At 39.0% G+C, this 23,479-nt stretch overlaps 1 protein-coding gene across 14 annotated transcripts in view; it reads right to left on the bottom strand.

Annotated features, from left to right (window-relative positions):
- Positions 1 to 17,012, bottom strand: part of IKZF1 (IKAROS family zinc finger 1) — a 55,386-nt gene extending 38,374 nt beyond the window's left edge. For all 14 annotated transcript variants that reach the window (XM_054381986.1, XM_054381987.1, XM_054381988.1 and 11 more), the window contains exons 1-2: positions 16,973 to 17,012; positions 9,595 to 9,714 (exon numbers count right to left, since the gene is read on the bottom strand). In XM_054381986.1, coding sequence (XP_054237961.1) covers positions 9,595 to 9,714; positions 16,973 to 17,012 — 160 coding nt within the window. The remainder of the gene's footprint in view (positions 1 to 9,594; positions 9,715 to 16,972) is intronic.
- Between the last annotated feature and the right edge of the window lie 6,467 nt (positions 17,013 to 23,479).

Below are 23,479 nucleotides of genomic sequence, written 5' to 3'. Positions count from 1 at the left end.
GCTCATGATAGGATACCAGTTCTGCTAGGATCTACTAACAATGTGGTGGTAAGATTAAACAAATGTGTTGCTATACCAGAGGTAATACCTTGTTAACACTATTCCTTCCTCATCGTTTACATGTGTTGGGCTCCAAAGCCAGTGAAGTCTTTTTCTAGCACAAATATAATGCCTCATCTTTATTTCTACTTGCCACTATATGGACAAACAGGCAGGAAGCTCAACCCATCCCCAGAAAAGCCTAGCTCCCATTTGACTTCTAGACAAATTGTTGCAGGTCCGAGATGAAGTTCCAGTGACCATGCTAGCCATCAAGGCTTCCCTACCTCCCCTCCAATGTCCAGTGATGGGAGGTGTCATTTCCAAAATTATTTGGATTCTCGGAGGCAAAAGGACAAACCCCAACTCAGAAAGGATGGTGCCATGTCAGTGTGGAAGGGATGTTCTCACCTCTTCACTCATGGCTTCAGCCTGGGGAAACCAGGACAGGTGGTCAGCTTAGGAAAGATAGGCATTCAGTCTGAATTGTGAATACAGCCAGCTGGAAATCTGGGTAGGGATGGATCATGGATGATTCTACACTTCCCTAGGCCACAGATGTGTTACTTACCCTTTGCAAATATGGGCACAAAAAGCAAGTAGTGGGTCTCAGTCCACCCCACAAACACATTTTTCATAGTGAATTCTATGTACACATGTGCTGTTCTCCCTTGAAAATAAATTCTTAAATCAAAAGACTCAAAAGGACTTCAAAACATAGACGAGGTGTGGAGAAATAGCAGTGTTCTCCAGCTGGCAGTCACCATTTCAGTGCTAATGAAACCATCCTGCTTCAACACCAACCATTGCCACCACTTCCGAACATTGCAACATACATTCACAGCAGGGAAAAAAAACCAGGCTTAATAACTCAGTACATATAATGCTGAGGTGTACAGTAGTGTGAAAGATCTCCCTCCAAAAAACCCCTAAACTGCCATTAAAAATCAGAACACAAAGCTCTTAGCTTTGTGGTTTGTATTTTGTCTAAAACCACCAAAAATTTGGGAAGTTCAAATCCATATTGGGGATGTTGACTGATCACTGCTTCTTACAAATACAGGATGCTTTTAAATGATGAAATAAGGAGAATGAATATTTCCTCTTCTATTAATTGCAACACAAGTTGAAAATGTCACCAACTTTAGTTAAAACCCACCTTTCCATTGCATTAAACATTTCTGTTATTTTACTTAATCAACAGGGAGGGCAAAAACATATACAGATACTTTCTGTTACATGAAGGAATTAGCAACTTCTTTCAAACCTCTAATTTGTTGGGGTCTGGCTTTTTTTTTGTTTGTTTGTCTAAGGAGGGGTCAGGGACACAGGCAGTTACTGAAAACTCTGGTAAGAGCCACTTCCTCAGAAGAAATATTTCCAGGGTAAGAAAAAAGGCTTATGCAAAAATTGTCCTTCAGTCTCCTCTTTTTTTTTTTTTTTCTTTCCCTCTCTCTTTAAACTCTGATATATGACTTGGAAAATTGTAAGTCCATTCATTCCATCAGATTTCACCACTTTTGCTACATTTATTACACTTCTTAAATGAGACAATTTTGGACTATCTTTGGGGGAGGAACAACAGGGGAAATAGAAGGTAGAAACCAAAGAGCAGAACATAGACCTTTTTCAATCAGCTCTGTTTTGGTTGGAAATGGAAAGTAATCCTCTGTTTACTTTGCATGTACTCATTTTCCGAAGACCTTCAATGGGGATTTTTATTCCATTTTTAGGTATAGACTCTGGCATGTTAGGACTGAAAACTTATTTACATCAAAGGAGTAGAAGTTACTCACTTCCAAAAATTCCATTTGGTGCCTGTGGTGTTACTATAGCTGGTGGTGGAATGACAGATTAGATATCTTCTTGGGTTCTTTTCTCATACCTATAACTTAGACACCTACATACTTCTGAGAAACCTCCATGAACTGCAATGGATACAAGAACTAGGCACTATTCCTAACTTAAAAGTATGTAAAAATGAAAGAGATGCACACACCAAATGGATTATTTTATTACAAATTATGTTCCCTGCATGCACACCTCTACAACATAGAAATCACCTACTGAGAAGAGAGGGAGCAGCAGAAACTACCTTCTATTGCAAGCTGCAGGACTAACCTGCTTTTGAGACACTATGTTGACTTGCCTGCTCAGGGAGGCAGCTAGATGTGGCAAGACAGAGCTTTCAACAAGGTGTTTCTAGAGGCAAAAATCCTAGGGTGTTGGTTGATACACCTTCTCAAGTTAACATCTTGTGGTCACACTTCCTCACTGTAAATGATATGCTGAGGATGAGCCTACGCTGACTGCTATGGCATATTGCTACTGCACATGGGGCAAAGCTTTTTCCATAAAGACCATCTTCTGAGGCTTCAAGAAATCTCACACAGCCCATTATGTGGGAAAGGTCTAGGGACAAATCTCTGTCCTGCTGCGAGTGGTGTTTGCCTCTGGCTTTTGGACTACCGCTCCAAAATGGAGCTCACTTCATCACCCTACTCTACCATTAAGGGCTTATTCTACCTGTGGTGGCAAGGTCACACTGTAAATCCTTCCCCACAAATCTCTAAAGCAGGGATGCCACCACAGTGACAATGTGTTTGCACATTTTACTATGGGACAGAGTCTGGGGAGCTCACACCTGAGGGGAGAGCATCACAGTAGGTCCTCAGCAGCCGGAAACTGTCTCCCTGCAGGGACGCCCTGTAGCAGGAGTTGAAATGACAGAAATGTGAGGAGAGGCTCACAAAATCAAAACAGCAGTTTGTTCTGAAATGACACCTCTATAGAGGCAGGTGGTCCCCACACTGTGCTTCAGTCCAACAGTTAAGCTTTTCACTCAGGGTGCACTCCAGAAGAGCACTCAAGTAAAAATGTGTTCAAGGTAAGGAGCAAGCCTACAACAAAGAGTAAATGAAAAACAATACAGAATAGAGGGATGGCTGGTGTTGAGAGGTTTATCCAACATTTTGATGCAGAGTCACTCCCTTAAAATAACCTGAGGTTTGTCAAGCTGCAGTTACAGAGGTCCTCCCCAGCTTAAAATATGCCCCCTCTCCAGCCAGAGCCCTGTATTTCTGAGTTGTGCTGCAGCCACAGCTGAGATCCTGCTAGATAATTTTAACTCCTGAGCTAGAATAGGGCTTATCTCTCAGGCACATCTCTTCTGCTCAGATAAAGACAACTTCCTCTAACTGCAGATTAGATCAGCAGGCTTAGTATCCGTACCTAAAAGCCACACAGCTAAACAGACTTCATCTCTCCAGATCTAACAACACTTGCTGCTTTCTCAGTGCTGAAGAAACAAAACTTGCAAAGCTCCCAGGCTTTCCCTGGCTTTTACACTCATGTTCCCCTCTGAAAACACAGCAGCAGCCAGCAGGCACTCATGAAATTGGCTACTGCTATCCAGCAGTATATAAGAGAAAAACCCATAGCTTCACCACCCACCACAACATCATATTTCCACACATTGGCAACAGAAACCATACTTGTACCAAACAGTCCAGTAGTAAAAAATTCCTCACAAAATGAATTAGAAATCACTGGAAAAGTACAATTCTCTTTTAGAATCAGTTCTATTCTTGAGGATTTGATTTTTTCACATGCTTCAGTTGCATCAGAGGACAAATTTTTTACATGCCTGCTTACATAGTGGCTCTGCCCTGGCTTTGCATTGATTGAGCCTATGGTGGGACTGCAGCAGCTCTCCTTTCCAGACTGGCTCACCCTTCGAGACACTACTTCAGGTTTGTTTTAAAAATGATCACCCTCTATTACTTGCAGCAAGCATTTTTAAATTTGATAAAGGGATTTACCTTCAGCAAGAGGGCTGTTTTCCACTGCCCTTGTGAAAATTTGTGCATGTTTTTCTAAGTCCTAAGTCATAACATTGAGCAGAGCTTGTCTCTATCAGTGTGGCTTCCCAATGGCCCCATATACTTGGGTCTTTTGCACTTCACTCTAGGACACTGTTTCACAATATGCACATGCAAAACATAACTTTGAAGGCTGATATATACTGTATATCTCATACAACATATGTAAAGGCATTAATAAAATTTGTCACATGCCTTCTCCTGCTAAATCCACCCCCCATTCTCCTCTGTACAAATTCCAAAAATACTTGCAAACAAAATTAAAATAATCCTGACTAAAAAAATCTCCTGCATGCTCCTTAAAAATATGTAATTCGTACTAACTCATACTCTCAGAGCATACAATACCAGCCCATACTTAGGACTGGTACCTTGGTACTAGAAAAAAGGACTTCAGACCAAACAAGAGGGGAGATTCCCAACTTCCCTATTTTTAAAAGTTCCTACAATATTTTACTTACAAGTTTTTCAATTCCTTCAGAAGCCTTGTCAGCTGGACTTTCAATCCTTGTTTCATTGTGGAGGGCTAAAGATAATTCTTAAAGCTCCCAAACTATCTTGAAAGAAATGTTCTCCCTGCTCACAGGGCCAGTGTGGGTACATCAGGTTAGAAAGCAATTACCAGCAATTATTTACAAAGGCTCATCAGCACAGTGAGCAGCAGAGATGTCCATCTGAAACCTGAGCAAGTAAAACACATTACACAGCCCTCCAGGTTACTTTAGTTCTCTCAATGATCATATATCCCTGTGCACACATACCACCTGTGCATTTTATTATTTGTACACAACACCCTGTCTTCACAGCCACTGAACTCTTACAGGGGGAGCGTGCAAAGATGTTTAGCTCTGTCAGTCTTTTTCCTCAGTCCCTTTCCCTGCCCTACAGAAGTGCCTGTGCAGCAGTGAGCTGCACCTGTCTCAAGCAACAGGACTGATTTTGCAAGCTGGGGTGGAGCACTTCCCTTTTGGCTTTTCTCCCTTCTCCTCTCCCTCTGCAACCTTTCCACACTTTCATCTGCCTCCACCCAACTATGTGTGCGTTGCAGCAGATTTATGTAATGGCAAGCTGCTGTGGTTGGCCTACTGGCCTCTCAGCAATGTTCATGTCCATGCTCTCAAATGGTTGAGCTCCTTTTAAGGAAATAAAGCACTGAAGCAGCTCAGAATGAGGACACTTCCCTGCACCAAAAACTACCTACTCTTGCATGTTACCAACCAGGAAAGCCCATGGTTGGGAGGGAAGACCTCAGGATGTGAGGCCAACGCCAGGTTCCCAGTGATGTCAGGAAAATGAGGCTCTGCAGCTGCACAGGGTTCTGCTTCAGTAACTGGGGCAGAAGGTAATATCAGTCTCTTGGCATTTCCCACTGGAGGAGGAGAACACCAAAACACTCTTTCCTTATAACATCTCCTCCAATAACATTGTCCTTTATTTTAAACAGGATTTCTAACTTCCTATAAATATTATCTGTCTTCTACTGATATCTACATCACCTTGACTAGGGCATCTTCTGTCAGTTGTCCAAGAATTTCAACCCAGATTTGTGAGAGATCTCCTCACCTCTTCCTTTCAGAAAGAATATCTGTACTGACTGTACAGATAAGTCCAGACTGTAGTCTGTGACTATGATGATGATCACTTCTGGTGAGAAACCCTTGAGTTCTCTCTTGGAAGTCTAAATGGTCATCTTCATCATCAGAGAGCTGCCAGCACAGAAATGAGTCCACAACCTATTTCTGAGCACCATAACACTGTGAGTGAGATGCTATGCTATGGGCAGTTATGGATAAAGGAACGTAGGACTTGCCTTTCTAGGCAAATGCTACCACTGTAGCAAATGGATTTTTCTGCACAAAGTAAGGTTTGACCAACAGCTCACTGAATCATTAACTTCCCATAGCTTGAATTAGAGTACAGTACCAGGGCAGAAACAGTCCTAAATTGCAACCATCTACCACAGACAGGATGTTCAATACTGATTATCCACAAAAGTGTGGATAAATGCATATGCAACATGGACCCTAAAACTTGAACAGAGATAGTAAGAATCAGCAGAAGATATTTCAAATCAGCTCCTATGTTACAGGTTAGCATGAAAAATAATTCTGCACATACAAAATAGGCTACATAGCATTAATTCTTAAGGGAATAGAATTTCAGTGGGATGCATATTTCTAAATAGCTTAAAATAAAATACAAATTACATTTCAAAATGTCAGAAGGATATTTAGGAGAGATGTTGAACCATTTCTCCAGTATGTTAAAGAGCTGTGAAAATCTCTTTGCTTTCCTTAAAACATTCTCTGTGTTTCCTAGAAAAACTAAATGAGGAGCTGGAGTAAATATAGAGCAGGCAGGTGAACAGAGCAAAAAAAAAAAAAAAGTTATAGAGCAAGAGAGATTGTGTTAAGAAAGAAATTTGAGGTGGAAAAGAAGACAAGGAAGTAAGAAGATCTAGTGGACAGAGCAGCAGAAATTAAGTTCACACAAGGAAGCTGCTCAATACATAGTGGCATTCTGAGAGTTACAACACTAAGAATATAGCAAGCTCATCAAAGCCAATCTTTCTTTTCTAAAAATACATTATTTCCCCTAATCTTTGACCTTTTAAATGCTAAACTGGTGAGAAAAGTAATTGAACTTTTGACTCCAAGTTAAAGGATTTATGAAGTATAACTACAGATCTGAGTAAGCAAACTGTTATTTGAACATTTGTCTCACAGATTGATTAAAATGAACAACATATTTCTCACCTATTTTAGTAAGATTACATAAATACTTACTTTTCATTTCTGAAACCTGCAATTTCCATTGTTACCTCTGTAACATTACATGTACAAAAATGTCCTCTAGAGCCAGGGGCCCTCTTCCCCAATGTCTGACCCAAATTACCCTTCCTCAGTACATGCTATATGGACAGCTGGTCTCTTGCAGCAATGCAGATAAAGTGGAATGCACTGTAAATAGTATGTTGAAATACAGCAAAGTACTTAGGGGATTCCCTTTTGTTAAAGTAAGCAGGTGGGACACTAGGAAAGTCATACAGACACAAATTGTTGCTTGATCATCTCTGCTCATGTGAACTGCCTGTCAGTTCTCATAAGTCCCAGTCTAACTATGAGGTATATATAATAACACAACATAAAACATAACATAGCACATCACATAAAACATAACATCATGTAACATAACATCACGTAACATAATGTAACACACAATGTGGGTCTTTTTACGATACTCTGCTATCTATCTATTGTTCTTCAAATCAGTTTTTCAGGTGATCCTTTTCTATGTGCATCTGGTAATACAGGTAAAAAACAGATCTTAGGACACAGATGACAGCACTGCACTGAACACCAAGCCTGTCTACACCATCACACCCCTGCCTAGGCAGAAAGACAGTCCCCTTCAATCCTAATACATCTATGGGATCGCACAGACTGAGCACCACTCCTAAGGCATTGGCTTCTCTCTTACAGATTTTCTTTTGATGATGATCCAGAATGTGCACAGCAATTATATGGCTCCTGCTACATTTGGGGCATGTGTTCTTATCTGTTTTTGTAAAAGAGGAGGTTGGGTTGGTTTTTTTTTTTCAGTATACTGTTTTCAAAAAGTTAGTTTAGGGCTAGAAAAAGGAGCAGTAGATGAGGTAAAAGTGTATGCAGCTTTACAGAAAAGACAAACACTGCAAGCGTTGGAGCTGATACCCTACAGTTAAGATCCATAAAACTGAGTACTGTGAATTGTCTTTGTTTATGTTGACTGTGGTAAATGTCTCATTAAAAGATGTGACCATACAAAACCAAAGAGCTACAGGTAGAGCAAGTGGCTGTAGAGAAAGTGTTGAAGTCAGGACAAGGAAAATCTAATTTATTGCTGAGTGTGCAAAGTAAAACTAATGAGAAAAACAGATGAGATTTACATATTTAGGACACCAAAGACAACAGTTTCTCCTTCTTTTATTACAGTAACTTCTAATATGTGTTTATATTGATATATAATTGAACTGTTGGGAAAATCATTACATTATCAGCAAATATAAATTTCATCTTTTCTGGTTCTGTATGATATTTGTGAGCTGAATCATGCAATCAAAAATCCTGCTTGTTCGTGTGCATTTGTACAAGGGTTTGGTTGGGTATTTTTTGTTTCTTGTCATTTTGGGTTTGTTTCTTTCTCTCTTTCTTTCATTTATAAAAGCGTTGCTTTTAAAATCAAGGCTTAAATATTTTGCAGGGTTTAGTCACTGTGGGACAAAAGAGGCTTAAGTCATTTTACGGAGCTGATACACAAGCAGTGAAGTCAAGATTTTGTGCAAAGGGCTTTCAGAAACAAAGCACTACATAAGTGACCAGATTATTGAGAAGCATTAAAAAAATAATAATTCACTCATAAGGTGTATCAATATGCATGTAGGAGTTGAACTTTACTCTCATTTTTGGTAGGAGGAGTTCAAGTGGTAAATAAAGTGAAGATGCATAAGATGCTGCATTCTCTACTAGCTAGTGATGGAGTTTGGAAATAAAGCCTCTTCCTAATGCTGACACTATTCTGCTGTATTAACTTGAATTAGTTATTTTGCCTTCTGTGCCTCCCTTTCTACCTACCATCCTTTATAGGACTTGATTAGACAATAAACATTTAAAGGCACTTGAAATCTTTCTGTAAACAGTCTTCCACCCTGACCCTCCTTCTTACAACTGGAATGTAAGAATGATGATCAATACTTTTATTCGTGAAGAAGCAAACATTTTTGATAGTTATTCCCCTCCTGGCATATTTTTACTATATAGGGCATTGATTGCAGCATTCTGGGAGTCATTGTGCTTTTTTATTGTTTTGTTGGGTTTTTTCCTTTTTTTCCCCCCTTTCCCTACTACTAAATGACCATTGTACTCAGCTAATATCATCTGTTCTTTTTTAGTGGACTACATGTGAGCTGATGCATGCAGTACAGGAGCATTGCTAGTCTTTGGTGTTGAGTCTGGGATCCCTAGGAAGAATCAGCGTTTTGCAAAACCACCTCTAGAAAATAACTTATTTTAATCAGTTGTGGACTTTTACCCAGAAGAACAAAATTTGAGTGTTCCCTAATGTTGTCTTAGATAAAAAAAAAATCAAGGGTAAGTGAAGATCAGATATTGAAGCACAAAGCATACTGTGTGTTTTCTAATAGGGCATTTTTTGAGAAATCTGAATAGAAGATAACATTCAAGATAGCATTCAAATTAATAATCATAAAATAAATAATAAAATAATAAAATAAAATAAAATAAAATAAAATAAAATAAAATACCTGAGAGTTTACTGAAATCTTATCAGACCTGAGTTCAGATAATTTTGACCTGGAACTACATACTGAATTCCATTTTCTATGCAGAATGAAAACCATCTTTCCTGAGGAGAATTTTGTGTAATCAGTCATGTTTTAGAAATAAGATAAATAGTAGGATTTTTTATAACTTCTCTGTGGATGAAAAAGCTTTCTGTCCTTCAGAATACCTTTCCCAAAGATAAGATTACATAAAACCCACTAAGCACCTGAGTAATCCTGTGCTGAACAAGATGAAAAGGCACAGGAACTGTGCTTGCATTATAACACTTTAATATTACTGGCATATTGCATTATGTAGTAATATTTCTCATCAGAGTGGACTTGTCAGCTTACCCAAGATTCTTTCATTCTTAGCACTCTGTTGTCCTCCAGTACTAGTTGAAAGGTCCTCTGGTACAGGCATAGGTTCATCTGCATCATCTGGGACATCACTAACTGGAGGACTTTCCTTTCCTAGTAGTGAAGAAAGCAGCATCAGTTAGTCATCACAGTGGCATCATTTTTAAATAGTACTGTAAGAGGAACCACAAACCAAATAAAATTAACAAAAAAAAAAAATCTACACACCACTAAAAAGCACAACATTGTTAGGACCAAAACTTGCTATTCTGCAGAGCAAATTTTTTTGATTACTATGTTTGTGACTCTTTTGCTGAAGCCTGAAAACACAGTTATCAGTCTTAAATTTTCAGATATTTCTAACACACATGGATATTTTCCAGATGTTAGGCCCAGAAGATCCAGTTTAGCCAACACAGACTGGCAGGTTACAGAGGTTATCAAACAGCTGTCTTTTGTAAAAACTCCTCTTTCTTCCACAAATGCTCCTTGAGAGTACATCAGGACTGACTTTGATGACATGGTGAAGTCTAGTCCATAAGTATTCTGGGGCTGTAGCAGAACTACCTAAAATTAAAAAGTTATTTCAAACTAAAAATTCAACTATATCTTCAGTAAGCTTCACTAATACCCACAGATTAAGCTTTGGCTGGTCCTTCTGCCTACAAGTAATTCACTGTCTGTAGCTCCTGGAATTTCCTAAAAGATGTACAGTTAGCAGATATCAGTCAAAACATGATTTCAAGGGTTTTATGGTCTCTTACTTGTAAGGAGGAAACAAATCTCAGTATTTTTTGTACAGAATGTTTTGCAGTAAGAAAAGAGTCTGGTGTTTTAATGTGTTATAAGTGTTACAGATCTGTTAACAGTGTAGCATGCAATACAGTAAGGAAAATACTCTCTTGCTAGGTACTGCAATTCCAGAAATGGTGAGTTTTCTTGTTTTAACTCTCAATCACAACATACATGTCCTGTCCACAGTACTATCCCTGGCTCGTAGAGCTTCTTTTAGAATTACTTCTTGCATCCGTAACAAAAGCATGCTTTGGAAACAGCTACCTAAAGAATTATCTAAGTGATTAGTTTCATTGACTATTACTAAAAAACTGGTCTTTGCATTAATAGCAATAGAATAGGCCCAGAGCCAGGTTTAAAACCAGTGATGTTCATATAAGACCTTTGTCTCCAAAATGGAGATGTTACAGGTCTACACTGATGCAATTTATTAGACTTCCTGTGGTAATCAGCACACTAGCAAGGGCAGTAATTTCATGGTGCAAAGGCCTAGCAAGTGAGTGGATTTTTCTAACGAAAATTCCCACATTAATGAATTCTGAAATAACTTCTCAGAAAAGGAAAATTAAAGCAAAAACAGCTTACTTAAGTGTCAACATTCTGATGATGCCAGTTATGTATTTGTCCTGAAAGAAGAAAACATTTTCTTCCCAACCTCCTAGGTGGAGCAAAGCATCATGCTTTCTGATTTATACTGACTGTGACAGGGGGGAAGTGACAGGCAAATTTGAGTTCTATCCAGATTAGCTGGTTTGGATACTTTGCACAGATCTAGGTTTAAATGACCAAAATGAGTGGGTGGCTGTGTTTCTTAATGATGCATCTATCAGACTGTGAAATAGTCTCTGAGCAACAGTGGTCAGAGCAGCATCAGGTGAACAATCGAAAGGAAGAATCTTGCACTGGCAGAGAACTAAGATGATTCCTTTCCATCTCCATCTTGTATGGGGTATTCTTAAATGGGTAAAATAACACTCACTGAATGGAGTGCAAGAATGAAGGTCAATTGCCTAGATAGAAATGTAGGATTATGAATTTTACAGCAAAGGAAATTAAAAGCAGGAAGTAAATTCATTAAAACAGTTTTTGCAATTCACTGTTTAGCTCACTTTTTAGATAATCCTGCCCTACTTTGGGGGGAGGATGTAAGGAACTTAAAGAACTTGTCAGCAACTTTCCAACACAAGTCCTATCCTGCCAAACTGAAGAGCCTCTTACAGATAGGATGCATGGGTGAGGAAAGAGATGAAATATTTCAGCTTTTTTCAACACTTCCTCCTGTAGCAAAACAAAACCCCAGAAATTCAATTGAAAGGCAAGAGGCAATCTGGTCAGAATCAGCTCTCTTGACACTACATGCAGGTTAATGAAATCTGTTAAAAAGTAGTAGTAAATAGTAGTAATCAAAAGCCACCTGCATCTTTCAAGGTTCAAATTGTGCTCCCAATTACAACAACACAAGTTGATGATTTGGCTTAGTCTAGATTCAGAGAACACTTTTCCTAAAAACTTGAAGGCTTTTTTTGGCTGCAAACCAGTATGAACAAGTAACAGCAGACCTATAAGAGAACAAATAGCAAACAAATCAAAACTCTCTTAGTGAGTAACCAGGCATCCTACAATAAGCAGACTAATTAGGATGCTTGAAGATAAATCAAAGCAGCTTTTTGGAATAGGAGTCTCTTAGCAGATGAGTACTTTCACAGTTTCTGAACTGTTTGGTTCACTAAACAAGTATCTGTCTTCTACTTGTGAAATTAATAGCCATTTGCCTAGGTGGCATGAATCAGACTACCTTCTTGGACTGTGTGAGGGGGAATCTGTAGATCTGGTGCATTTCTCTCTTTGCAGTAGACTGCAAAGAAAAAAAACTTAGTAGACTTGGCTTTAATGACTCATTTCATATAACTAGATTTCTTCCTGCTACACATGATAGAGAAATCCCTGCATGCAAAAAGGCAGGGTAAGAATAGTGGATTTAAAATCGATATCTTTGTTGAGCTCTGTGTCTTGGATTCTAAAGCATGATACTTGTATTTCATGCCTTAACTACATCTAAGTTGTTACACCATGATAAGTTCACGACTGCATGGCAATCTTACAGACATGCAATCTCCCTAACACCCTTTTGCCAATGAATTTAGAAATGGAAAGGGAGTGGGGGAAAGAAGGGAACAGTTTTCCATTTATTTCTAACAGACATGTCCAGAACAATAAGTGGCTGAATGGCTGGAGCTAAAAAACCAATGACCTAGTAGCAAGTACTGGAGTAAATTATAAAAACGTCATATAACAGAACAAAGAACCACAGACTTATTCTACTCTCATTTTATATTTTTGCTCAAAAATAAAAAGTGAAGCACAAACAGTGCAATCTAATCTTTGGGCAGGAGTGTGTCTTTTTTTTCCCCCTAATATTTATAAAGAGCCACCAGACACATCAAACAAAAAGGACAAGGCAACTGTAGAGGTGAAGTTCTGGCACTGACGCTGATTCATGGTGTCCTTGATGAAGTCATAAAAGGAAATAACTTCAACTGCAGGCTTGTATCATACAACGTATTGTATTATACAATCTATTGTATCAGACAACCTCTCAGTTTGTTCTGAAGCTCTGAGAGATGGTCTCAGATTTCTGAACACTGCCATTTCTGTATGAAAATCATCAAAGAAGTGTCCGGCCTGTTAAAGGTAACTTAGTAACACACTCAGCTTTCCTCTACTTGAGTTTCCTCATCTCTGCCCTAGCAGTATAGAGACATGAGGAAAGGAACAAAACTCCCAGCCAAGTGAGGTTTTATGCATACTTTATTTCTACCAAAGTCTGTAGCTTGGTGTTTCTTTAACATCTCCATTCAGCTGAGAGCAATTCAGGATGGTGCAGCTGGAGCTATGATTGTTTAAAAGAAAGCCAGGGCAGGATTTCTGACAGAAATCTCATCCTCTACCCTTTCACAAACTAATGCTGGATGTATTTAATACTTAATGGTTATTTTCTATGAAAAAAAAAAATAGAATCACAGAAGACACACTGCAAGAAAAGCAACATACACATTTTTCTGAGACTCACAATGCAATTCATGTCTCTCTTTCACTAGTAGAACCTCAAACCTCAAGTGATGAGAAGAGAGTTGCTCTGGGACAGGAGCCGGGCTCTCAGACAGGAGATACCAGCCCAGGATACAGTCATTTCCCAGGACCCAGAAAGAACACCAAAAGCAAACTCTTCTTTCTGCTTTTGCAGAACATGGCACAGCCTGGTCGGTGCTAGGCATCTTTTTATGTTAGATGGGGAAAGATTTGCACGTTTTTTTTCACCTTCCTTAACTGTTAGGCCCAGAACTGAGAAAAAAAAAAAAAAAAAGAACGAAAGAAAGAAAGGCAGGAAAAATACTGCTTGTTAAGTAAGATACTATCTGTGTTTTCTTACTCTCTTGGGTGCCGGATACTGTTTGGTTAAATGTATGTCAGCTCTCTCTTCATTTCAGAACTGCAACTGCTTGCCTCATGAAATATCACTTTCAAGAGAAACACAAAAAATGTCTACTCTGAGCCAGTCATATAGCATTTCAGTTCCTCTAGGAGCCATCCATGCTTGGATTCCCAGAAGAGAGAATGCCTATGTGCACACAGCATTTGGCTTACTCCCGCTGGTTTTGTACTCTCTTGGCCAGGATTGCCCCTGACACACTTGAGTCAGCTATAGCTGCATAAAGCTCATGGCTGCAAAACATTGCTTTTGAGCTGAGAAGACTTTTCCTAGAGACCTGTTTTGTTTCTGGGTTAAAGAACAAGTAAATAAAAGAAAAAAAAATCCTATCCAAACAAAAAAAATTAATCCCCCAATCCAATCTTTTTACTTCGTTGTTTTAAAGACAAACAAATGCACTAATGAACCAAGCCACCTAATTTTATAGGATCAGAAAGTAAACTAAACCTGATAAGCATTACTCACAGAGAACAAGAAAGAAGTGTTTTTCAGCTGACACTGTGCAACTAACTGGTTCCCAATATATAGTAGAGCTCCATCATCATGCAAGGAAGCAACCCAGAAGCATGTCAAACTCCATAAGCTTGAAAAGAGAGGAAAAAACTCCTTTCTGGATTCACCTGCCTATGAGAAAGAAGTAGGTAACATCCCTTTGCCATCAGGTGGTCATCTACCTTTGAGGTCTAGTAAGAGCTTGCAAAGAAGCAGCATCTGCAGAACCTAATCTGACAACCTTCTGTTTCCAGAAGCCTGAGTTCACACACAACTCAGATCATAAATGAATGTAAATTAGCAAGTTCTTTCTTTGGCCAGCTGTTCACAAATCCAGCAGCCCAGTACAACTCACAGCCTCTACTAACACAAAGTTGAAGCAACAGCAGAAAGATGTCAGAGCTTTTTTTTTTTTTTTTTTTTTTTTTTTTTCCCCAGCAGGGCGGGGCATGTAATCTCTTTATGTAGGTCTACCTCTTATCAGAGGCAAAATCCCTCTTATTTTTTTTTTATAAGAGAACTCTCATAACAGAGTACTATTCAGTATGATTTGCTAGAAAAGCTGAATGGCACAAGAAAGTACTACAGTGGTTCAAATCCTGGAAAACCTTGAGAACTACAAATTATATATATATATATAATGTATATATTTACATGTGCACAAGCATTTAAAATGGCAAATCTCTTGCAAGACTTCCCTCTTGAGGGAGAGGCAAACCATAAGGCAAAGTGTGTGACTTTCTAACCTACTTCTTGACTCAAGCCAAAATCTCCCACATTGTTCCTTCCCAATATAAAAAAAACCAACAACCAACCAACCAACCAAAACAAAACAAAAAAACCCCAACCTCCCCCCCCCCAAAGAAAAACCCAAGCAATTTTTTAGTAACAGTTGGCAGGTGTGGAGCTCAAATTAACACCATTGTAAAGAACACCACAAAGTTAGGTGTGAGTATCCAGAGGAGCCTGGGCTACTGCAGAGTAATAGGAGGTCAGTGCTCCAGACTCCAGGAGCTCACACAAGCCGGAATGGGTTTCTGCAGCAAGCTCTGGAGCTGGGCTTGAATCATGACGCCTCACACTGCTCCAAGCAGATCCACAGCACTTTGTCTGCACAAATGATTAAAATCCCACTGCTTTTTCTGCTAAGGCCACATATGCTCCAAGCACAGCAGGTATAGGACAGGTTTTACTTAATGCACAAACTGTTTCAGCATGTGACAAAACACTGATGTGTAAGAATATCCAGTTACAATGTTAAAATTGTTATTTGAGGAGGAAAGCAAAGCATGCCTCCTCAGGGATGACTAGGGATGATTTCCCTATAGTAAATATAACTGATAATCTTTCTGTTGGCATGAAGGATTAGTATGTTTTTATTCTTTTAAGACAGAAAATGTCTATGATTTTCAGTTTTCAGATGACAAGTTCTGAATTCCGATTTTTAACAAAGCTCAAAAAAAAAAAAAAAAAAGAGAGAGAAAGAGAGAGAGAAAGAAAATTGTGTTCCTATATTTCAGGAAAATCCAGTAGCCACCCACACTATCCAGACCTTTATGACCTCCAATATCTAGCCTCCAGATGCTGAGTTGGCAGTCCCCAAGAGCTGCTGCTTAAGAAAAAGCCACATGTCCAGATATCTGCCAGTAGCAGCAGCGATGGGCTGTGGTGCTCCAGGCTGAACAGTGAAAGTGAAAACTGGAAGCCATTAACCATTGCAGCTGCCAACATATTAGGAAAACAAGGACATAGACTAATTTGCCCTTTTTCAACTGCAGAGCCATAAGAGTATGAACATGAATAATCTTGCTTAGCCATTTTTTTAAGGAAGCAATTTCCAATGAATTTAAGAATAAAACTTCCCATAGGAATACCAATATGGGGTAAGACTACAGAACTGTAACCATGCTATTACAGGACAAATTTTAGAAACTTAAGTTCTCTGATTTTTAAAAATCTTTGAAACACTACCACCCTTGACCCCCCCAAAAAAACCAACAAAACAAACAAACAAACAAAAAAAAACCAAACAAAAACCCCAAACCAACCCAATCAACCAACCAAAAAAGGTTAGATATGTAAAGCCTCATGTCAAACAGTTGTTATTTTTATATTTTCTTTTTAAAAAAAATGTTTATAAATAAAACTGAATGCTCTGGGAAAAGTCAAATAACCCTATGTGGTAAATACAGTTTGCTTGCTTTTAATTAGTATTTGCCCCTTCCCACCTGGTGAACTTTGTTTGTTCTATATTTGCTTTGTAGCAATCAGAATCTTACTCCCAGAAGAAAGAGCATAAACATGCACCCAACTGCACTTCAGGGATGTGCTACCACAGGTTTAATACAAAATTACATCTATGCTTCTATACTCCTTTGACTTCTTTATTTACCTAGTTCCTTTTAAAAAATCCATGCACTGTTGGGATTCATATCAAGTGCTATCATTAATTATATCTCAATTCCTACTCTGGTTTTAAAAAAAGAGACCCAAAGAAATTTTATTGACCAAAAAAAAAAAAAAAATTGTACCATGCTAGAAAGATGAGCATGAATTAAGGATTTTCTTTGCAGAATTAATTGTTAGAGACCTCACCTGAAACCTGGGACATATCTTGAGCCTCATCTGTTTCCATTTTCCTGAAGTTATCTGAGAAGAGAGGAAGAGCCTTAAGTTAATGCAAAATAGCACACACATGCACACACAGAAAGAGGGAAAAAAAATACAGCAGCCAAACCCCAACCACACAGAGGAGAAAGAAGGGAGAAGAAAAGGAAAACCTTTTGCTATTTAACTGTAAGATTATCTGGGAAAAATAATGTATTTTTCTCTTTATTTCCTCCCTGCATTCTTGCTGGAGTATCAGACTGGCACAGACCTTGATCCTTTTAAAAACAGCATTACAAAGATTTATAAAAATATCATTACAAGCACAGGAGGACCAAATTTGTTATTTATTGTTAATTTCCTACTGCATAATAACCCAAAATGCAAACTGACTGCAACAAAATTAAGCAGAAAATTAAATGGCCCTGGGTCATTGTAGGCACAGAATTCATTCTCTTGCTTGATCCATAGTTATGTTCTTTCTAATTTACTGAGCATGCATCGATGAACCTTGAGTCAGCTTGGTGACACGCGTACAATCAGCAATCAAAAAACGAAGCAATTTGCTGAAGAATGTCTCATTTACCCAGGCAGGGCTGCATATCTGAGCAGCAACCGCCACTACCTCCATTAATAATGAATACACCTCCAGCCACAGCAGATGGGCAGAGCAGCAGCTTCAGGCTTTGGCCCCTTGCTCGCCCAGGAGCCCTTTCTTCAGACCGCACCAGCCCAGCAGTGTGCGAGGGAGAAGTACAGCTCCCCAAAATAGCAAAACAAGCCCAGGAGAGAAAGGGAACCCATGCCTTCCTGTTTTGCTAACAGATGGCTGGCTCCATGGCGTGGTGAGCGATACCGGGAAGCTCCTGCCCTCTGCTTGCGACACACCATATTCTGAGGAGCCAGCAACCAGTGACCACAAGGAGAAGCGTGCAGAGAGTTAGTGGGGCAGAAAAAAAAATTCAGGTTTTCAGTCAGGAGGGGACCTTGCAAGTCTCAGGGCTCAAGCACCAGCTGTGGACAGCTGGTGGCCTTTTGGACAACAGATGTGCTGCTGGAGCAGGTAGTCCCAGCACAACCTGTTTCCCACCTTGAAGTATGGTGTGGGCAGATGAGGTTGCCTCAGGTTGGGAGGGAACAAAAAGTCTACAAGCTCTTTGTTCAGCCATGGTATGCTAGGTCATGTCTTTATCCAGTGTGTCCTATCATGCAGAGGAGCTGGCTCTTTGCTGCTCCTTATAACTGAGATATTTGCCCCATCAACCCTGCTTCCTGGAATTAAAGAAAATGCATTTTCTTGAGGGCTGGAAGTAGAAGAGGGTGTGGCTTGAGTTCCTACAGAAAGAGTTCAAATCCTATTCTATCCTTTTTAGCCCAACTTCCATAATTTCTATTTTTTTTCCACCAAAAAAAATTTCAACTGCCTACCCAACAAGCTGCAATGGGTGTGATGTGGTGACATTTATTATTTCCTAAGTTTTACAGACTCCTCACTTGCTTCTGGAATGTCACCAACATATCTAAGATCCAATATATTGATACCTCTGCCTTGCAAAAGCTGGCTTCCTTCACCATGCTCAACTTGCATAAAGACAGTGAGTAGACTGCAGGGCTCCAGACAGATAAACTGGGGAACAGATCTTGGTCTCTGCAGTTTGCAAAAAGTGTTTGGTGTTCTAAGAGACCATTCTGCCTGTTGCAGACATACCAAAGCACTGCTTAATATCCAATAATGCTGTATTCTTTATTCTCTCTTATACTTTTGTGGCAGACAAGCAATTTGTTTAACAACTATATATAGTTCTCAGAAATTACCAGTTGCATGCAAAACACAAAAAGCCACCTACCACTTAACAATTTGCACCGGTTCCTACAGGACTGAAGAGCTTTTGATAGTCCATTTTTAACGAAGTGTCACTGGGAAACACACCTTGTCTTGCTGGAGGTTAAACCCTATGGTGGTAGCCTGCTCAGTTATTGGAAACGTGGTGTATTTATGGCAGGTGGTATGGTAGAAGTGCTTGGTATAGTCCTTTATTTCTCCTGCAAGCATGAGTGAACACAAAGGAAGAAAAAAATGCCCATGCATCTATTACTGCCTTTGAGGGTCACCTGGCTACTATGAATCAGCTGAGTACTACAGTTTTCCAAAGAGTACAGCAAACCTAACCAACTAAAGAAAACATCCCATGAAAACGCCCACCAGAATGGAACCACACTCACAGTGGGCACTTTATTCTGATTGCACCTGCCTTCTCCCTATTGCTAGGGCCTCAGCAGGAGTGGGAGCAACATGGCAGGGGGGTTGGAACTAGGTGATCCTTGTGGTCCCTTCCAACCCTGACTGATTCTATGATTCTATAATTCTATGGGGAGGATGTGGCAACAGAGTAAATTTCTTCTGCTTTCATATTCCTGAATTTACCTGCCTTTGGCACAACAAGCCTTATGTTTAGCATTTCTTCAACTTCAGCAGCACACTTCTCAGCTGTGCTCTTTTCCTGCCTCTTGCTGCCATAAGGTGGAACTCAGTTTGAAAACAATTCCCAACTCTTAAATGGTGACTGTTGGTTTATTGTGGTTTCGTTTGGTTGATTTTGTTTTTGTTGTGTTTGTTTCATTTTTGGTTTGTTGTTTGGGTTTATTTTCTGTTTGTTTTCATTTTTTAAACAGATCTAAACTTGGTTAATTTTTTTTTTTTTTTTAGTGGAATACTCCTAGGCTTGCTTTCTGCAAGGCTGGATGACTGCTTGTACCGAAAGAGATGCCCTCAGTTCTCAGAGATGACTTCAGGGTTCATCCTTGAATTAGGTGATTTTAGGACATTTGGCAACACTGGTCCATTGCCTGGGGATGAAACATGGAGCCGGTGGAAAAGTGATAACAGAAAAATTTCCCCCACCTAATTATTGCTCAGAACAATTAGGCATGTCTCCTAAATGTAGATTAAGATCCATAAACACTAAGCAAATTGATAAAAAACAAAGAAAGCTGAACTTTAAAACATCTTAAAAGGTGTTTTTGAATCCCTCTCAGAGGAAAGTTGTACTCTCATACTACAGTGTCCTATGGTATCTGGTAAATACTAATGAAATTCCAGCTAACATCATCTTAGGCTCTGTATCAGCAAAGAATGTGAACAGGAACATACACGCTCCACACCACCCACTCAGTTCTGCAATGACAGCAGTGCATTGGCTTTGGCTCTGTGACTGCTAAAAACGTTTTTTCACACTGGACCTGGACATAACATGTCCTGGGCTACATTTTAAATGCTAAGAATAGTATTTACCTTGTTGCCTTAGGTATGATATATCTATGAATAGGAAAAGATGGCCTATTTTTCCACCCTTTCCTCCTCTGCTCCAGGATCAGCAGAAAGGTTGTCTGATTTCTTGGAAAGCAAGAAAGCCCTATGTATGGATACAAAGATTTGCACCCAAGTACCTACCTGATGTCCATTTTAAAATTAATAGAGCCTTACAAAGATTTATCTAAAAGAATCTTGTTTTAGAAATGTTTATGACCTGAAACCTTAAATAACTGTCCATTGACAAGAAGATTTACAGTTTTTCATTGTAAGTTGCATTTACAGAATCACATTTATTACTAGCCTAAGAATTGTGCATGACTTCACTGTCTTCAGTGCAATCACATCTACTTAGATTAGCAGCCAATTTAGCAGCCTGAAGTTAGAAAGCAAAAGCTGAGTGGGGATCTGACCAAAGCAGTGTTGCTCTCAAATGCTGTACATGTGTAGCTCTCATTTACAGTGGGAAAGGGATCAGCACCTAGATAATAATAGATAATTCTTCTATTTAGGAATCCAAATAGCTTCAAAGTTTGGCCACTTATTCAAACAGATATAAAACTGTTCAAAACCAATGAAAATACTTCTTTAAGTCTTTTCAGATACAGAATTCTAACCTATTTTCCTTTTTAGCCTGCAAATACCAGATTCACAGATTAAGCCAGCATAATGCTTTGTAAAAAGAATCAGATGTTGCAATCTTAAGCTATTTAATAATCAACACACACATACAAAACCCAGGAGGCTATGTTGATTTTTAAGTAAGGAAACACATAACTGACCATGCTTATACAATAATTTTGTATGTGAAACTGTCAGCATTTGTCCAGGTTACCATCTTGAGCCTAAAGAAAATTTATGTGACTGATTTCCCTTTTTGCTGCTCTCCCTGCAATATAACTTGCACTATGTCTTAAGAATGTATCAAAATAAGTGCCCTGAATCACTGAGGTATTGTTACATCTATACCTACTATCAGTTACAACCAGAAGTGAATTTGGGACCTTTTAGGATTGTGGGTGTAAAAAAGAAAAAAAAAAATTCTTGCAAGGTCAAGATCTCCTCATCTTTCACAATACAACAAATTAATTATTTGCAAGTCTTGGTTTATTATTTCATCTCCTTCATTTACAATGCAACTTGAAAAGCAAACCTCCGTGTTAGGAAACTGAATGCTTAGCATTTACACAGTGTTTTATCAATTCAAACAAACATGTAAATGTATCAGGCCTACAAAGTTTGCTTTCTTTAGGATATTAAAAGATTGCAAGATTAGGCCACTGATATAATTCAGTGGAATGACCTAACCGAATGCCAAAGAATAGCTATTTTGTTTCCTTCTGTGTTTCCCAAGCTGTGTATATACTGACTTCCATGGACAACATATGCTTCACACTCAGCACAGTGGGACCTCACTTACAGTATGGAAATGAAATGACAAATGCTGACATTTTGGAGCCACTTTAGACTTACCCCAGCATACCTAAGCTCAGAGCTGTCCCTCCATCTACAGATAGCTCTAATTCTGGTGCTGCAAAAAGTCCACTGTAGTACATCACCTCTAGCTTTGTGTTTCCTGACTATCTGTAGGTGTAGCATTGCTGAGAAGACAGAAAGGTCCCTGATGGAACACTTCTGTCTTGAGTCCTCGTCACAAAGGTACACTTTTCCACAAAGCCTCAGAGCAGAAAGTGTGAGTGCTCATGAAGTCTGGAGCAAGGGGGAGTAAAAAAAACTTCTACAGGCAGATCTGATGGTCTGCAGGAACTTTTGCAAATACAAAAAGAGGGAAACATATGTTCCTCAGCACTGGCAGCTCTCAGCTAACTGTGTTTTACAAACAGCTAAGAAGCAAACCCCAGCCTTGCTTCCACAACTCACTTTTGCAATCAGCCCTGTGGCAGGAAAAGGGACCACTCACCAGTGGAAGCACCTGGCCCTAAACGAGCGCTTATGTGTGAATGCATCATGTCTTTGTAGTCTTTGACATGTAGTGTTGGCTCCTCATCACATAGGCTGCAGCTTTAGCAAACTGAAAATCCAAACCAACAACCAGAAACATAAAACCCCAATCCACATTACAAACTAAACTGAAGAACAGATCGTAAAATGGGTCCTAGATTCAACCATCACATATAAAGAGAAGTTTAATAAATAGTTAATAAAGCAAAACCAGACTGCAGCCTGAAAAACGCAGTACATTTGAACATCTCTAGCCCTTAACGTACCTGACAGGAGTATTTGCATGTGAACAACAGGTTAAGAATGAGATGTATCATCATGTGTGTGTCATCAGCCATTTTGCTTTTAAGCTGGGAGTAGCATTTATCTGCAGAAAAGTAATACAGCTGCATTTCTAACTGCACCAGAGGGTCTCAATCTAGCAGAAACAGAGCCTCTTGCATTGACTGAATGAGTTTAAACCAACAACCAAGAGAGATGAATGAGGACATTCCTGTAGAAGCACTTAATATTTACTTTCCTTTTAAACAAAAGACCTTATTATTATTTCATTAACTGACTTTTACCTTCACATACAAATGTGCTACATATGACAGAACACACAACAGGAAGGCTGGTAAACACACGTAAAAGGTAACATGTGCTGCACAACCACTGGAAACATCTGAAGAAAATTGCTGGAATCCTACAAAATAGGTTTAATTAAAAGTGTGCAATATCTCAACAAGCAGCTGATAATTAGCTTTATTATTGTAATTTAATATGCTAGACTCCACAATCTTTGTGAGTTACTCAATTTTAGAAGCCTTTTAATTCTATTTTTAATTTCCACCTTATCTCACAGCTCAATGTAAACAGTAACTACAAAGATGAGGGGTGGTCCTTTATCAAATCTAAAAGCTGAGTTCATAAGAAGCACTTCAGTGTCCTTCCATTTACTTTTAAAATACAACAAACTCCAGGTCTTTTAAAGGATTGTATTAAAACAAAAGAAAGGTAGAAACTAAATGGATCAATTTCTCTCCCTCTATGCCAATTCCATATTCACCAAGTTGAGGGAGATGTTTAGTTTATTCAGTCATTTCTCTATTCTGTAGAGCAAATTCTAGTTAACTACAGAAATTGATAATACAATTATGAGAATACAGTCAAACTTCAATGAAGAGCTCCTGTCTGCAAAAATTAAGGAAGCACTGTAGTTCAACACACAAGATTAAGAACTC

This window comes from Indicator indicator, chromosome 6 (assembly GCF_027791375.1).
Source record: "Indicator indicator isolate 239-I01 chromosome 6, UM_Iind_1.1, whole genome shotgun sequence".
NCBI classification, from domain to species: domain Eukaryota; kingdom Metazoa; phylum Chordata; class Aves; order Piciformes; family Indicatoridae; genus Indicator; species Indicator indicator.
The sequence above is the reverse complement of the archived record's forward strand: the minus strand, read 5'-3'. Positions and strand labels throughout refer to the sequence as shown.